The following is an 18,580-nucleotide window of genomic DNA, read 5'->3' as shown; positions in this document are numbered from 1 at the left end:
AGATGTATATCTGTATTCCCAGTCATCAATCCATAGATTAGGGCCTAATTTATTTCAATTGACTGATTTCCTTATATGAACTGTAACTCAGTAAAATCTTCGAATTTTTTGCATGTTGCTTTTATATTTTTGTTCAGTGTTTATAACAACTATATAACTTTTATACTTGCAAAGTTTGCGTCTGTAAACATCTGAAAGCTTAATGCCTCTTAAGTTTATGAAGTAACTTAATTAAGTGCATGTACTGTCTGTAACTACTGAGAAACAACAATTAATTTTGAACTTCCTAAAAAATCTGACCATAGCTTCGACGGTATCAAAGCTCCAACTTGCCAACTAAGCATGTCTGACAAAGTCCTTGCTGGCTGCAGGACAGAGACCTCTGTTCTGTCGGCTTGCAGTTTAGAGTTGGTGATTTGTAGATAAGCCAGTGTGTTCTACTAAACCCACCATTATAGCACGCTTGTGCCGCCTGTGCTGTAATTTACTGTGAACAAACTGTTAGGAGGAGACCCCAGAGCCTGTAATTCTACTGTTTGTCCTCTTCAGAGGGGCTGGAGGACAGATTACTTCTGAATTTCAGTCGGTTTTGGTGGGTTGGAGTTTTGGCCTGCCTGGTGACATCAACAGGTGGTAAATTAGTTAATAGACCAATAAAGAGACTTCCAAAGCTCTATGCAAATAACAGCTCATTGTCAGTGTTCCCTTCCCCACTCAGACCACTCCCAGACAGTCCTAGCAACATTCTTACTTGAGAAATTGCTCTTTGTTATGAAGCTATTTTCGTTTATTTTTGAAAATTTTAATTGAACTGTTTGCAATGATGTTAGGCTGATGTATTTTTGTGGCGTCATGTTTGTTTAAAAAAATTATAGGGCTCCTGAGTGGCGCAGCGGTCTAAGGCACTGCATCTCAGTGCTAGAGGCGTCACTGGTTTGATCTTGGGCTGTATCACATCCGGCCGTGATTGGGAGTCCCATCGGGCAGAGCACAATTGGCCCAGCGTCGTTAGGGTTTGGCCAGGGAAGGCCGTCATTGTAAATAAGAGTTTGTTCTTAACTGACTTGCCTAGTTAAATAAAGGTTAAATAAAATGTAAAAATAACCAGGTTGTATACTGTTAATAAACATATGTGTTTCATTTTGCTACACATGGATGGAGAGAGAGATATGAAGGACAGAGGTTTGAGTCCCCCTGCTGGACATCAGATGCTGTCATGTTTTCCAGCTGCTTGTCAACAGTAAAAGAAGGACAAGTGCATAATGAAGAGTTGAATTAACTCAAGGTTGAGTTAACAGGTTTAGTTAACAGGCTAACTCAAGACAATGAATAAGTGAAAAGTGATTATGAAATAATCATAACAATGATAGCAAAAAACACAAGGATACTAGAAATGATTTGGGTGTTATTCTTGTTCCAATAGTGCTGTATGGTATTTTATATTAATAAAGCTTTATATAATAAGTATCAGCACATGATATAGTTATTTATATATGGTCTGTGCTATCTGGGATCCTTGGGACATCCCTATCCCATTGAAGTTGACATTTTATATGGTAAAGTTTAGGGTTAAGGTTAGGTTCAGGTAAGGGCTGTGGTTAAGGTTAAGGTAGGGATTACAGTTAGGGTAAGAGTTTAGGGTATGGACGTCCCAAGGACCCCAGATAGCACTGACTATTTATATATGGTGTGGGATAATGTCTGTATGGAAAGGATAATAAAATGCCTACTTGTACAATAACAATGTTGCTTATGGCATTGTCATTCAGTTTTCTTTACTCTCTTTTGCTTTTATGTAAAAAACATATATTTACAGTACTGTATAATACCATAGGTCTAATTATATGTGTATATCAAGGTGATGACAGAAAGCAACAAAAAAACATAAATACCGGTTGCCAAATTGAAGCAATCTAAATGATCTCAAAATCTGAAGAGAGTGGCGACCAACCCTCAAATACATTTTGGTACATATGGAGCTGCTGAAAATGATAACATACCGTTACATTTCATGGGTGTTATTATACCCATCTATGGCCGTTCCTGAGATCATTTGTCTGGTATAACTTTTCTCTTGTTTCTTTTATTTCAAGAACATCCGTTTCTTTATGACCAAGTTGTGCCTCCTTGGGAAAGGTTTGAATTGTTGCAATAACGTCAGACGGAAGCAATATCCTTTTTTGGTGATATCCTGTTAAGAGTTATTTTGAATGGCTCGTCAGACAATTGAAAAGTGTAGCCTATTTTGAGACCACACAAACTCGAGAGCTGCTTCGTGATGACAGCCCCCGCAGTCTCCACTTGACCGGTGCGGCTCGAGACTATAAATTGGCTCGCAATGGTCATGGGGAGGACATGAACACCTGTATCTGCAAGTAGATTGTAGTTGAGGAAATTTGACTTATCTCGTCAGAGAAGCTTTTCGAAAGCAAGAAGAAAAGTCTAATGTTCAGGAGGACCAGGGACGGAGAGCAGAAATGGAGAGCCCCATAATTGAAGACAGGCAAGTCATATTATCTATGAATTTATGTTGTTTTAATTTGTCTACAAGTTAACAAATTAAAAGGTATGTCTGGTCATTGAATGGCTTAAATTGAATGCACAATCTGGGATATCAATGAATGACATTGACTCTTGAAGAATATAGGCCTATGCCTTATGATCCTATTCGTTGTATAACTGTCATGCCCAGAATAACCAATACTCCATGGTGTTATGGTTATTTGAGTCTTGGTAAACAGATTCCAGAATGTGGTTTTAATTTAACAAAATATAGGAAATTATGCATTTAAATACTGTTATCATACAGTATGGTAATTGTGGTCTGAAAGATGTTTTTTTTTTTACATGATTTCTCTTAGATTTATCTGCCAACCTTTTTACAAGGAAAATTATAAAGACATGGAGTTGGATGATTGGTCACCTCCAGATGCTGATCTTACACAGAAGATGGTGACCCAAATTGAACACTATCTTTCCGATGAAAATCTAGCAAAAGATGCATTCCTTTTAAAACATGTGAAAAGAAACAAAATGGGTTATGTGAACATAAAGCTGCTGACATCTTTTAAAAAGGTGAGATACTTTTATTTTCCCTAATATTCCAACTAATGCAATTGAAAAAAAATATCCTGTTTTAAATATGTTGACTTCAATTTTGTTATAACACGTTTTTATATCAAGGCATTGAGATATTAACTTGACATTTACATCCATGTTCTATTAGATGAAGCCTCTGACCAAAGATTGGCGAGTCACAGCCTACGCCCTAAATTACTCCTCCAAACTAGAAGTCAACAAGGAGGGCAACAAGGTCCGTCGCAAAGACCCAGTACCAGAGTCCCTCTTGGTTCAGGTGCCCAGCAGACTTCTGTTTATGTGGAACATCTCTGCTGAGCTGACGTCGAGTGGCGATGGTGGTGATGAAGACGTCCCTGCACCCCAGAGGAGCACTATGGAAACGGCCATCACTCTCCTGGAGCCCTTTGGAAGCATCTGCACAGTGAGGGTGTTCCGACCGGGGAAGGAGCTCCCACAGGAAGTCCAGAGGTTCGCCAACAGGTACCCTGAGCTGTGCTCCCAGGAAAGTGTTCTGGTAGAGTATGAGGACTTGGAAGGCGCCGGCAGAGCCTACCACCAGCTATCCCAGTCCGAGGACTTTGTGAGAGTCGTCCTGATCGGGATGACATCGAAAAAGAAAGCAGGGAATAAGTTGGGAGGCTGCGTTGAGAACAGAGGTGCCGGTAAAGGTGTATCAATCGCCAACCGCTGCTTGGAGCAGCTCCAGGTCCGAGGGGAAGACTCTTCTGCGTGGAGTTCGTCCGGCGAATCCGAGATGGCCTCTCCGATGCACATGCCTAGGTTCTCCTCAGGCCAGGTATGCAGGAGCCCCTGGGACAGCCCTCGCTCTAGCCCCTACCACAGCCCCAGGGTCCTCCGGGCACCTCTGCCCACCCTTCCGCGGGTCTCCCCGCTCCTGGCCTCCGAGATGTGGAGGAGCCCCGACACCAGCCCGGATCTCAGTCGACGCAACTACGAGAACCCGGCCGATAGCAGCAGTCTCTGGTTCCAGAGGCGTAAACTGACTGCGGTGCAAACCTCCTCCCTGGAAGACAGCAGCAGCAGTAAGCAGGGTCGTCTGGGTATTAAGAGGGTCCTAATGGGGGATTCCCTGCCCCCCGGGGTCATCCGGTTCCCCTACGGGCCAGATGGGACAAGAGGATTTCCCAGCTCCTTCGTAGGAAGAACACTTCAGTACACCCTCAAGACATGACCTCAGACCAATGCTGTTCATGTTGTTTGTTATGTTTTAGGAAGTAATCTACTGAATTGTATAGATTTTATTTTATAGTCTCGTATAGACCTGTGTGCAGGAAAAATTGTAACAAGCATCTTGAAGGTGAATTCTAGAAATAACATTTAGGGACGGTATCCCGAAAATGCGTAGTTCTGGACTAAGATGTACTTACAATGGAGTATCTCCATTGAACTTGCTATAAGGACTAGGACTTCTGTTATGCTGTTAAATCCTGTGGCTAACATCTCAACATCTACCCACACAGTGACTATATCTTAACTTCCTATCTTTCCTCATTCTATGAGTCAGCTACAGTTATTAATATTCTTAAAAGGCCCAGTGCAGTCAAAAACGCTCGTGTTCTTGTGTTTTATATTTCGACACTGAGGTTGGAATAATAATGTGGTAATGGCCTGTTAGTCTAAGAGCTGTTTGAAAAAGCCACCTGAAAGTTCTGCCTGTTTAGGTGGGAAGTTTGGTGACATCACCAGGCAGTATATTAGTTAATAGACCAATAAGAGTTCCAAACCGCTCTGCCAATAACAGCTAGTTTTCCCCTCTCCACTCAGACCACTCCCAGACATGCCTAGCAAAATTCTTGCTTGAAAAATTGCTCTTTGCTTAGAAGCTTTGTTTCTTTTTGACAATGTTTAATTGAAAGCAATCATAGTAAGGTAATTGTTACCCAGAAATGATTTGAAACAGCTGCTGTTTTGACTGAGTGCAGGTCAACATTGCACTGTGCTCTAGTGAAGAAAAGCTATTTGTATAGCCCAGTTAGAATATAGCCTGAAAATAAACTTTAGTATGTCGATTTGAATGAGAAACTGCCCATATGAATGTTGCCATGACAACATGAGAAACTGTCTGAGCCCTCTAGTACTGTGTCAAGTCCCTGCACCACAGCAAAGGGCTTCTATTCTGATTCAAAAAGCCGACAAAGGGGTTTGACAATGACGAAAATGATGCCTCATAAGAGCTCTTGTGTTGCCAAATTCGGCGTGTCAATTAAAACGTACGACGGGAAGTCTCTTGAATGGCTGAGGAGTGTTTACATGATTACTGTGAACTCCCCCCCCAATCATAAACTCACATTAGTATGAAAAGTAGGGGACCAAAAAAAAAAAAGCATAATTTCCCATCCCATATCTGTTACTGGCCAATCAATGACCACCACAGGGCAAGATAACACAGCAGCCTGAATCGTGTACACTACCCATTCAGATGTGAAGAAATAAGACAAATCAAAATACAATTGATTACATCATACTGTATTAAAGCAAAGGGTGGACAATGAATGAGTTTAATAATATTTTATGTAAGGAATGTGTTAAAACACAGAAAATGTATTTTTCCGAGATGTCTTGTCCAGAGACAGGGGGGAGGGGCAGCAATGGGTTAGGAAACTGGAACAATTTAGTGCTTTATCTCACAACGCAACATAATCCGAACCCATCTCTACATAAACAAATTAAAAACAGACCATGGGTCCTCTGAAGATGCATGCATTTTTCACAACACTCAAAATCACTGGCGTGTGATCAAATTCTCTCTTAAAAGGGGTCGAACAAACAAACTTTATTTAAAGAAAAATCTCAAACCGGATTTGATCTTACTTCTAAGGATTGGTCTTTGTGCAGTTCCCCTGTACATGACAAACACTCAGATCCCGTTCAATCCAACTAGCTCACAAACAAATACTCCCTATAAACATATACAGTAGATAGTAAGTACTGTAGCTGGCATACTGATTTTGCCATTCCTTTGGAGTGGTGACACATTTCTTGCCTTATATTTTTACTTTACATTTGAAATTGTGGACAAACAGAGCATTAGTAAAAAAGCCATACTAAATCTTATGCTTTCCAGGATGCAAATAGATGAGGGGTTGGTATCCATTTATGGAGAAAAATATTTTCTGTTGTTGAAATTATCAGTCAGGTGGTATCTGTGGTTAGTAACTAGCTGCTCTGTAAGCACGTTACTAATGCAAGCTTTGGTCTTCAACTGATTGATAAAGAAGACAACTTAATTTGTTAGACAAACATGAGGATGAAGGTCTAGTATTACATAGCGCTGTCGTGGACAGTAACTTACAGTGCATTCACCATTTTGTATCTGAGCAGCGTCCACCTGTCACAGTGGATGCCACAGCCTCATGGGACGTCCTCATTGGGACGTGCATAAGTTCAGACACTGGGCAGCCATTTTGGATCAAAAGACCTCCAGGTCGGCAGCATTGTAGACTACGGGTGTGTCCTCAGTGCCCATGGCAGGTTCTGGTTCCGGTTCCTGTTGGCCCTCCTCTTCGGCAACCACCTCGAGAGACTCCAAGGCCTCGTTGGTGTCGCTTGCGAACGTTTCTCTGGAGACGTCGTCGTGTTCCTGCAGGTTCAGTGTGTTGATGGCCTGCTTCATCTTCTTGGCAACCACGTGTCGCCTTCGCTTCTGCGCTGACTTCTTGCCCTTGTACTCCTTCTGGGTTTCGTCGTAAAATATTTCCTATTTAAAAATGAAATGTTTACAGAAATGTGATTAGTAAATGTAGTGTGTGCATATAGGGAGTACAGAAAAAAAAGATAAGCCAACATTGATTCAGTGGACAGGATTAGAGAAGTGCATGAAAAGCCACTTAATTTTACAGTCTCAAAAGTGTCATACCTTAAGGTGCTCACTAGAGATACTGGGAGTGTTCTTCAGCAAGTTGAGATACACCCCTCCAGGAGTCCGTCGCCTGCTGCCATCCTACAGTGAGGTGAACATATCAAATCATTTCACACAGACTTAACAAATGGTTACAGAACAATCTAGCATAAGGGTACCAATTCAAATATGTTTTAGAAAGGCATGCAGTTACACAAGTGATGATTCATTGCGATGAGAATTGGGACATTATGGATATCATATAACAGGAGTTGTCAATTAACTCAGCTGTATCTCTCACATAAACTGAAACAAGAACAGATGCATACCATAATGTACACACCACCAGTTTCCTCAAGTGTGGCGGTCTCTCCAAGCAGTTCTATTGCTTTCTTCTTCCCAATGACTCTCACAATTCGCTCAATCAATTCCTTTTTGGGCTCTTGTAGCCTTGAGGGGAGAAAATGGATCCGCAAGTTAGTATGAGGTTATTGTACGACTGTGTGATATTGTTGACACTGTGGAAAGAAGAAAATAATGACATTTTATTTAGCCCGCATGGCAAGCCAAACATTTCACATGGCCAAATATGAAATAGCCGAGACATTCCAACCAACCAGCTCACCTGTGGGCTATCTCTTCAATCACCCTGTCGTCTGGGTCTTCCTCTGTGATCTCATACCGACCCTCGATGTCCATCTCAGCCCTGGGGCCCAGCCTCTCTTTGGCCGATCGCTTCCTCTTAAAATGGCCGCCTCCATTCTCTTCGGCGGCCGGCCCGCCACGCTTCATGTACTCATCCAGCTGAGTGTCCAACATGGCTACCTCACCCGGCTCCTGTTCCTCCCTCTCCTTCTCCATGAGCTTGCGGGCCAGGACGTAGTTGTAGGTCTCCACCTGCCTGCTGGCCATGCTAATGGCACCATCCACACCAAGGAAATCCAGCTCAGCTTCCACTGCCTGCTGGGTCTGCTCCTGAACCACAGAGCCCCAGATGTTGTTGACTTTGCGGCCGCCTGGGTTAGCCTGGGGGGCTCCGAAGTGGGGAGTGGGGACCGGGGCAGGTTGGGGAGCGTTGGAGCACTTCTGCCGCTTCCGCCTCCACACTGCTGCGTCCTCATCCGAGTCTGGTTCGCTATCGCTGGAGTCCGCGGTTCTCATTGTGCTACGGTAGCTTGTGGCTGACGTGGCTGTCTGTGGAAGGGCCCTACTCTGGAAAGACTGGCCACTGAAAACAGGAGCTGCTGCAGGCATCTAGTTGGTAAGAGAAGAGAAGACTGTCAGATCATTTTCAGATTTAATTATACAAGGCCATTTAAAAGTCTGGTACGCCTGACTGAGCGGTTCTGGACTGATTCCCACCTACGTGTGTGTGTGTGTGTGTGTGTATATATATACAGGGCGCTCTGTGAATGGGCAAAATAAATAGTTGTGCACTCCGTGGATGGTCTCTTGGTCCCACTTCACATGCCATTCTCCTCTCTCATCTGACATGCAGTATGTAAAATCTGACACTTCACTTGCGTAAGGAGTGACATGTTACATTTTCTGGCCTATCCAGACAAAGGATCGATTTCCTTCGCCTGTGATACTCGCAGCTCCGCTTACAATACTGGATATGAAACAGGAGACCCTAGAGATGGCAGCAAAATCAGTTTAATCTCACTGTGATATTCTCAGATGGATTTAGAGCTCTCAACATGAAAAATACCGAATAATTTTGTAGAATTGACACAAGACCACTTTCCCTTCGTCACAAAGGGATGAATCGGTGCTTAAAGCCGATGGTGTAATGAGTCAGCAGGCATTTGAATGGCGTCTCTGCTTCGCTCAGAGGACGCTGGGCAGAAAATGCTCTGTTGTAAGTTATATGAAATGGTGCTATATTTGTATTTTACAGTTATAAGGTGAAATATTATAGTAAGTCCTATTTAGAAAGCATTTCAAGCCCTATTCCCCCCACTTTATAATAGGAAAACAATGTGCGATTTTTCATTTTTGTATATTCATATTTGTACTGTGTACTGGAGTCCTGAAAAGTGATTACCTCAGCAATTTATAGCTATTCATACCAGAAAGGTGTGATTTTAATATTTTTGGCAGTATAACTAGGTATTGTTTATGGCCCTCATGATAAATAATTACTTTTGGGTATTTACATTTTTACATAAAATTGTACAGGTTAATACCAAAGTAGTAGGCTCCGCTCATTACCGGTAGTTGACATGTAACAGTTAATTTACCGTGGACAGATTCGTGTGAAGTGACACTTTTGCAATAATTGTACTTCTAGATAACCGAGATTAGTCATTAGTTTAGTCATTGCCTAGTTAAAATGCAGCAGCATAAATTAGCTTGAGTGGCCACACCATAGCAACGCAAGCTAGCTAGCTAAATGTAGCACACACTTTCGATGCACTGGGACCAATGAGACCTGCAAAAAATATAGCAATCTTTGTGGACAACGTGCTCCTCTAGCAAACTGTAACTAAAGACTGTTCTTCAATTTGTGCTGTAGCTACGTTGCAAAGCTAGCGTCGCGAACGTAGCTAGCTTTAGCTAACGTTTGCTTCCATTCCCACGTTTGCAGAATCAAACAATCCATATTGCTAATGTTTAAGAAGGTCTGATTTAATTATTTTCTTACCTGGGGTTTAACGTCAACTGTGGTTCCCATTTCTGAATCAGAGTTTGATCCAGAAATCTCTCCATCCTCCAAATCATCCATTGTATCTCTGTTAACACCCGCCATTTCTACAGTCTTACTCGGAAGTAAATAAAAGTACCCACATCTACGTCACAACTTTTTTCCTCTTGATAAATTATATTTAAATTGTTATAGTTTGTGATTCAAAAGCAAGACATGAACAATACCCGTGTAATTATAGATTGTAGGTATTTATATTTATTTAACTACAGTTTGCTGGTATGTTACTATACAAATGAAAATTGAAAAATAGTAACCTCTAGGTTATGGGCCCAGCACGCTTCAGGTCAAATGTTATTTGTCACATGCTCAGAATACAACAGGTGTAGTAGACCTTACAGTGAAATACTTACTTACAAGCCCGTAACCAACAATGCAGTTTTAAGAAAATACAAAAAGTAAGATAAGAATAACAAATGATTAAAGAGCAGCAGTAAATAACAATAGCGGGGCTATATACCAGGGGTACCGGTACAGTGTGCGGGGACACCATGTCGAGGTAATTGAGGTAATATGTACATGTAGGTAGAGTTATTAAAGTGACTATGCATAGATAATAACTGAGAGTAGCAGCAGCGTTCCATTGAGGGGGCAATGCAAATAGTCTGGGTAGCCATTTGATTAGCTGTTCAGGAGTCTTACGGCTTGGGGGTAGAAGCTATTTAGGAGCCTCTTGGACCTAGACTTGGCGCTCCGGTACCGCTTGCCATGCGGGAGCAGAGAGAACAGTCTATGACTAGGGTTGCTGGAGTCTTTGACAATTTTTACAGCCAACCTTTGACACCGCCCCTGGTATAGAGGTCCTGGATGGCAGGAAGCTTGGCCCCAGTGATGTACTGGGCCATACGCACTACCCCCTGTAGTGCCTTGCGGTTGGAGGCCGAGCAGTTGCGACACCAGGCAGTGATGCAACCCGTCAGGATGTTTTCGATGGTGCAGCTGTTAAACTTTTGAGGATCTGAGGACCTATGCCAAATATTTTCAGTCTCCTGTGGGGGAATAGGTTTTGTCGTGCCCTCTTCACGACTGTCTTGGTGTGCTTGGACAATGTTAGTTTGTTGGTGATGTGGACGCCAAGGAACTTTAAGCTCTCAACCTGCTCCACTACAGCCCTGTCGATGAGAATGGGAGTGTGCTTGGTCCTCCTTCTCCTGTAGTCCACAATCATCTCCTTTGTCTTGATCACGTTGAGGGAGAGGTTGTTGTCCTTGCACCACACGGTCAGGTCTCTGACCTCCTCCCTATAGGCTGCCTCATCGTTGTCGGTGATCAGGCCTACCACTGTTCTGTCATCAGCAAACTTTATGATGGTGTTGGAGTCGTGCCTGGCCGTGCAGTCATGAGTTAACAAGGAGTACAGGAAGGGACTGAGCACACACCCCTGAGGGGCCCCCGTGTTGAGGATCAGAGTGGCGGATGTGTTGTTACCTACCCTTACCACCTGGGGGCGGTCCATCCGAAAGTCCAGAATCCAGTTGCAGAGGGAGGTGCTTAGTCCCAGGGTCTTTAGCTTAGTGATGAGCTTTGAGGGCACTATGGTGTTGAACGCTGAGCTGTAGTCAATTAATAGCATTCTCACATAGGTGTTCCTTTTGTCCAGGTGTGAAAGGTCAGTGTGGAGTGCAATAGAGATTGCATCATCTGTGGATCTGTTGGTGCGATATGCAAATTGGAGTGGGTCTAGGGTATCTGGGATAATGGTGTTGATGTGGGCCATGACCAGCCTTTCAAAGCATTTCATGGCTACAGACGTGAGTGCTACAGGTCGGTAGTCATTTAGGCAGGTTACCTTAGTGTTCTTGGGCACAGGGACTATGGTGGTCTGCTTGAAACATGTTGGTATTACAGACTCAGACAGGGAGAGGTTGAAAATGTCAGTGAAGACACTTGCCCGTTGGTCAGCACACGTTCGGAGTACACGTCCTGGTAATCCGTCTGGCCCTGCTGCCTTGTGAATGTTGACCTGTTTAAAGGTTTTTCTCAGATCGGCTGCGGAGATCGTGATCACACAGTCGTCCAGAACAGCTGATGCTCTCATGCATGTTTCAGTGTTACTTGCCTCGAAGCGAGTTTGGAAGTTATTTAGCTCGTCTGGTAGGCTCGTGTCACTGGGCAGCTCTTGGCTGTGCTTCCCTTTGTAGTCTGTAATAGTTTGCAGGCCCTGCCACATCCGACGAGCGTTGGAGCCGGTGTAGTACTATTCGATCTTAGTCCTGTATCGATGCTTTGCCTGTTTGATGGTTCGTCGGAGGGCATAGCGGGATTTCTTATAAAGTCTAACATTGTATCAATTTACAGTCCGTCCCACTGTAACAAAGTGCTTATATCCTTCAATAAACGTTTTTGAAGGTATCCCCTTTCTCTAATCACAGTATGTTTTATTTTTTTTACTGTTATTGTTGATGTCATTATCGGACTTCGATAGTGTCTTTGTCATTCATGCTAATAAAGCTTAAATTAATCTGAATCTCCCATCACAGAGCATCAATACAGTTATGATGTTTACAATAAATCAAACTGAACTGTTTAGTTGACATTTTATTTCTACTGTCATCATTAGTTACATTGTCACTAACTTCAGAGAAACAGATTTGAATGTATTCAGATGAGATTGTTTCAGTAAATTAAATTCCAATTCAAGAATTCATGGTGCACGCATTTTCACAGTACTAGCTAAATATTTACCATCTATATGCCAAAAGCCTGGGCCTCTGATAGAGACTGTAGAAGTGTCATCAACGCATGCTTCAGTATTCCCCCTTCTCTCTAAGGGCATTTGTGTGCCCAGGCCCCATAGGCGTGTCAAAAGGATCCCACCCTGGTCAGCAATGTAGCTGACCGATGTAGAGAGAGACAAGTGCCTTAGCAAAATGCAATCTAAAGCATGTGTGGTCCAAAGATGAGAACTACCATCTTTGGCAAAAGCCTGGGCTCCAGATATGGACAATAGAATTCTCCCCACTGCATGTTACAACAGTAAAATAATATGTTTTTCACCTCGTCAAACTGATTCTATATTTAATGTAGTCTTTGAGATGCTCAAACAAGCATGTGTGTATCTGTAGTTGGTGTTCTTCAAATGTAAAATGCACTAGACTGTGCTAGACAGAATCCACAAAGAAAAGAGAACAGGCAAATGCATATGTGGTCCCACTGTCTAAATAGGGATGGCAGGGCTAGTTCAAATTGCAGTAGGATAATTCTCCTCACAGTTTAGTGAATCAGCCCATGCCTGGTGAATAGCACTTGGTTGATCTCAGGGAGTGGGACACAGGAGAGCTGAATAGATCATGTGAGACAAAAGTGAGAGACATGAAGGAATAAAATAAATAATCACAGAAAAGGAATGTAGTTTGTGAGCTAGAAAATAAACATCCTGAGTCTGAGGCAGGGTGCCCTGCAATCCTACTCCAACTATTGACAGGGATAATATGGCATTTCTAGTTTGTCAGTATGAATGAAATGAGTGGGTCCTGCATTGATGACTGTCTTAGATTTACACTACTTGTCCTATCAATTGTTGCAGTGTTAAATTATTACTTGGAATAAACTGATAGCTAAAATGCTCCTTGTCCTGGTATGGTGAGATAACTTGATCCCGCGTTGGAATATGGTGATACGAGCGATTATTTCAAAGACCGCTACCGTAAACCACGCCCCCGTGGGCAGATCTAGGCATGTTGCACTGGGACGTGAAGAAAATTCTCTTACTTTACAATTGGTCCGCAGTGGTTCTATGTAGCCTAGTTATGCTAATATATTTGAGACGAGTGTATTTCAGTTAAATTCATCTTTGATTTAATAAGTCAAATATCTTTGAGTAGTAAACAGGGAAACAACAACGAGTCCCAGACAGTTCGCAACAGAACATACCAGAGGGGAGCATTGTTTTCTAGGCTACCTAAATTATTGGGATCAGTGTTTGCAGTGGTGTAAAGTACTTAAGTAAAAATACTTTAAAGTACTATTTAAGTCGTTTTGGGGGGGTATCTGTACTTTACTATTTATATTTTTGACTACTTTTACATTTACTTCACTACATTCATAAATAAAATGTACTTCTTACTCCATACATTTTCCCTGACACCCAAAAGTAGTCATTACATTTTGAATGCTTAGCAGGACAGGAAAATGGTCAAATTCATGCACTTATCTTGAGAATATCCCTGGTCATCCCTACTGCCTGGCGGACTCACTAAACACACGTGCTTAGTTTGTAAATCAAATCAAATTCAAATAAAATGTATTTATATAGCCCTTCGTACATCAGCTAATATCTCAAAGTGCTGTACAGAAACCCAACCTAAAACTCCAAACAGCAAGCAATGCAGGTGTTGAAGCACGTTGGCTAGGAAAAACTCCCTAGAAAGGCCAAAACCTAAGAAGATACCTAGAGAGGAACCAGGCTATTTTTTATTTTATTTTTTAACCTTTATTTAACTAGGCAAGTCAGTTAAGAAAAAAATCTTATTTTCAATGACGGCCTAGGAACCGTGGTTTAACTGCCTGTTCAGGGGCAGAACAACAGATTTGTACCTTGTCAGCTCAGTGAATTGAACTTGCAACCTATCGGTTACTAGTGCAACCTATCAGTTACTAGTCCAATGCTCTAACCACTAGGCTACCCTGCTGCCTTATGAGTGGTGGCCAGTCCTCTTCTGGCTGTGCCGGGTGGAGATTATAACAGCACAAGACAATAGGTCTGGGACAGGTAGCACGTCTGGTGAACAGGTCAGGATTCCATAGCCGCAGGCAGAACAGTTGAAACTGGAGCAGCAGCACGGCCAGGTGGACTGGAGACAGCAAGGAGTCATCATGCCAGGTAGTCCTGAGGCATGGTCCTACGGCTCAGGTCCTCCGAGAGAGAGAGAGAAAGAGAGAATTAGAGAGAGCATACTTAAATTCACACAGGACACCGGATAAGACAGGAGAAGTACTCCAGATATAACAAACTGACCCTAGCCCCCCGACACAAACTACTGCAGCATAAATACTGGAGGCTGAGAGAGGAGGGGTCAGGAGACACTGTGGCCCCATCCGATGATACCCATGGACAGGGCCAAACAGGAAGGATATAACCCCACCCACTTTGCCAAAGCACAGCCCCCACACCACTAGAGGGATGTCTGAATGATGTCTGAATGTTGGAGTGTGCCCCTGGCAATACATAAATGACAAAAACAGGAAAATTGTGCTTTTGCTTGTTTGCTTAATATAAGGAATTTGACATTATTTGTACTTTTACATTTACTTTTGATACTTAAGTATACACTAAGTATACACTACTAAGCACTATTATGACTTTTACTCTAGTAGTATTTTACTGGGTGACTTTCAATTTTACTTGAGTCATTTTCTATTAAAGTATCTTTACTTTTACTCAAGTATGACAGTACTTTTTCTCCCACTGAGTGTTTGGAATACATTGAGCTCATTGACCAAACAGACCATGGGACTCCTTTTCACATGGAGATGTATTTGTCAAAGGTGGGTGTGCTGCAGCCTTTTGGGGGCCCTTAGCGAGATTTGGTTGATGAGTGACTGTAGATGACTGACTGGGGCTCTAAGCGACTGCTTATGTCTCTTATGTCCTGATTATAGTATTTATAAGTAGCAGCCATATCAGCCAGGGAAACAAATTGTTCTCACTTTTGGATAGAACGATTTTTCTGCCTGACTGTTAGGCTCGTTACCTGAATTGTTTGGATTTTCTTGTGATCACAACAAAACTACTTATTTTGCTCAAATAAAGATTTAATTAAATTGTGTTTTCTTTGAAAAGATGGGCCTGACTGAGAATATAACATTTCGTTTTCTGCCTGAGTGTGGCGCTGTTGGGCGCAATTGCTGCATTACCTTGTGACCAGAACAAAACTACTGATTTTACTCAACTAGAGATTGAAATAAATGGTGTTTCTTTAAAAAAAAATGGGCCTGGCTGACCTGGACTGTTTCATCACCTCATTATTATTATTATTACTTGGGGTGTCAGGGTAGCCTAGTGGTTAGTGCATTGGACTAGTAACCGAAAGGTTGCAAGTTCAAATCCCTGAGCTGACAAGGTACCTCTGAACAGGCAGTTAACCTGCTGTCATTGTTGTGAGTATTATTATCACACAGTTAAAAATCACTTTCTGTTTGAGTGTAATGTAATGCCATATAAAGGTGTTGAATCAATGGCTCATACATTTGGGTAATGAAAAAAAAACAGCTGTTTTTATAGAATTTGTCTCCTCGGGTGTTCTGACCAGGTGTGGAGAGTCTTTGACCTTTGACCTGAGAGTCTTTGACCTGGTTGCACTTATAATGAAGATCTCCATCTGTTGAAAGTAGATATTTGATAGGTTTCCTGAACATCCGTGGGTAATATCCACACAAAGTATGTTTATGGATATTACTGGGCATGGCTAGCAAATGATCTTACCCTTCATCTCGAAGGTTTAAAATCCACAATTAACCTCTGGAACCACTGTCTTACGTACTACTGCAACACGTGATTAGGAGTCCCATAGGCCGGCGCACAATTAGCCCAGCATCATCAGGGTTTGGCCGAGGTAGGCCGTCATTGTAAATAAGAATTTGTTCTTAACTGACTTGCCTAGTTAAATAAAGGTTCAATAAAGAAGGGGAGAGACTAATTGATGTAGTAGATCACGTTTCCTGTCAATGACTTTATTTCAATAAATTTGTTTTTTGTACGTGTGTCCCTTTTTGAATATTTAATAAAACCTTGATTCAACCAAGAAATCCTTATTTACATTGATGGAATTTTCAACAGACTGAACAGTCATGTACCAATGAGTAGAGGTAGGAAAAGTACTTAAAAAATCATACTTGAGTAAAAGTAAAGATACTTTAACATAAAACGACTCAAGTAAAAGTGACAGACAGGGCCATACTCCAACACTCCAACATAATTTACAAAGGAAGCATTTATGTTTAGTGGGTCCACCAGATGTGAGGCAGTAGGAATGACCAGGGACGTTCTCATTAAGTGTGTGAATTTGACCTTTTCCTGTACTGCTAAGCATTCAAATTGTAAGTAATACTTTTGGGTGTCCGGCAAAATGTGTGGAGTAAAAAGTACATAATTTTCATTTGGAATGTAGTGAAGTAAAAGTAGTGAAAAATATAAATAGTAAAGGTACCCCAAAAAAACGACTTAAGTAATACTTTAAAGTATTTTTACTTAAATACTTTACACTACTGCCAATGAGATGAATTAGTTGCATTGCAGTTGTGTGTGGTGTTGTTGCCATTCAGCCTCATCTAGCCTTGGTATGGAATAACTGATAACTGACAAAATAGCTCAGCCGTAGGAAATCATTCGGGAAAGAAGTCACAATTGCAGTTTGCATGACATCTAACAATGTCTTCATTATGTCTTAATTTAAAAATGAAAGCATAGTCTTCCTTTTTTCACCATTTCATTAAGGAAAGAGCAATACCAGTATTAATGGCCAGCAGGCTGTGACAATATCCATAATGACTATAGAGAGAGTACTAACACTTCAAGACCCTATGGTCTGACGGCTTTTCATAAAGCAACAGGTAGAGGGGGGCCAGCTGGGATTGTGCCAGGCACGTCCAGGTGTCAGGGCAGAGTGTCCTCAGACACAGTCCAAGAGCCTCAGAGAAAGAGAAGACAGAGAAAGAGAAAAGACAAGGGTTAGTGACACCATGGCTAAAACCATAGTACACCACATTCACTGGGGGTAGAGAATAATCAATAGTATTGCTGTGGACACTGGATAACCTGACTAACACACACCTGTTTGACCTCGCTGTGATACTGTAGGCCTACTTCTGTTACTTTTCTGAGTCAATTAAGTTAGCACTCAATGTCCTGTGTTAGTGTTAACCATGGTAGCCAGCATTGTAAATAAAGACATGTGCAGAAAGGTAATCAGCCTCTGTGTCTGTGGATCCTTGTTTTCATGTCAGCCAGGCCAATCTTTTTAAAGAAACACCATTTATTTCAATCTCTAGTTGAGTAAATAAAACAAGTTGTTTTGTTATGGCCACAAGATAATGTAGAAAATGCACCCAACAGGGCCACACTCAGGTAGAAAATTGAATGTTATATTCTCAGCCAGGCCCATCTTTGAAAGAAAACACTATTTAATTCAATCTTTATTTGAGCAAAATAAGTAGTTTTGTAGTGATCACAAGTAAATCCTAACAATTCCGGTAACAAAAATATGAATGTTCTATCATAAAGTGTAAACAATTAGTTTCCCTGGCTGATATTTTTATTTCACCTTTATTTAACCAGGTAGGCCAGTTGAGAACAAGTTCTCATTTACAACTGCGACCTGGCCAAGATAAAGCAAAACAGTGAGACAAAAACAACACAGAGTTACACATAAACAAACGTACAGTCAATAACACAATAGAAAAATCTATGTACAGTGTGTGCAAATGTAGAAGAGTAGGGAGGTAAGGCAATAAATAGGCCATAGAGGTGAAATAATTACAATTTAGCATTAACACTGGAGTGATAGATGTGCCGATGATGTGCAAGTAGAGATACTGGGGTGCAAAAGAGCAAGAGGATAAATAACAATATGGGGATGAGGTAGTAGGGTGGGCTATTTACAGATTGGCTGTGTGCAGGTACAGTGGTTGGTAAGCTGCTCTGACAGCTGATGCTTAAAGTTAGTGAGAGAGATATGAGTCACGGCCATTAGACATGGGAACATGTTGAGAATTGCAAGACAATTTGCTTCAAAAGGTCAACATTTTCTTTGCAACCCATGACAAAATATGTAGAATTGCAGCATATAAGCTAAATTCTCTCCACCAAGAAGAGGGGTGTTTGTGTCATGAATAGGGAGGGAGGGAGGGAGGGAGGGGGTATGGGGGGGTCCTTGCAGTCTAGAGTCCTAGGGACATCCTTCCCCCCATTGAAGTTGAAATGTAAAATGGTTAAG

General features: G+C 41.9%; 2 protein-coding genes across 2 annotated transcripts; one reads left to right on the top strand and one right to left on the bottom strand.

Moving 5' to 3' along the window:
* The first annotated feature begins 2,654 nt into the window (after positions 1-2,654).
* Positions 2,655-5,339, top strand: LOC110523198 (la-related protein 6). Its single transcript, XM_021601679.2, has 2 exons — positions 2,655-3,075; positions 3,227-5,339. The coding sequence occupies exons 1-2, from the start codon at positions 2,848-2,850 to the stop codon at positions 4,271-4,273; spliced, it is 1,275 nt and encodes a 424-aa protein (XP_021457354.2). The 5' UTR covers positions 2,655-2,847; the 3' UTR covers positions 4,274-5,339.
* Positions 5,340-5,595: 256 nt separating this feature from the next.
* Positions 5,596-9,752, bottom strand: phax (phosphorylated adaptor for RNA export). Its single transcript, XM_021601680.2, has 5 exons — positions 9,588-9,752; positions 7,566-8,194; positions 7,270-7,390; positions 6,959-7,042; positions 5,596-6,799 (listed from the first exon to the last, which is right to left on the bottom strand). Exons 1-5 carry the CDS (start codon positions 9,690-9,692, stop codon positions 6,512-6,514), a joined length of 1,227 nt encoding a protein of 408 aa, XP_021457355.1. The 5' UTR covers positions 9,693-9,752; the 3' UTR covers positions 5,596-6,511.
* Between the last annotated feature and the right edge of the window lie 8,828 nt (positions 9,753-18,580).

The sequence above is a fragment of the Oncorhynchus mykiss genome, chromosome 5 (genome assembly GCF_013265735.2).
Source record: "Oncorhynchus mykiss isolate Arlee chromosome 5, USDA_OmykA_1.1, whole genome shotgun sequence".
Classification (NCBI taxonomy): Eukaryota; Metazoa; Chordata; class Actinopteri; order Salmoniformes; family Salmonidae; genus Oncorhynchus; species Oncorhynchus mykiss.
The sequence above is the reverse complement of the archived record's forward strand: the minus strand, read 5'-3'. Positions and strand labels throughout refer to the sequence as shown.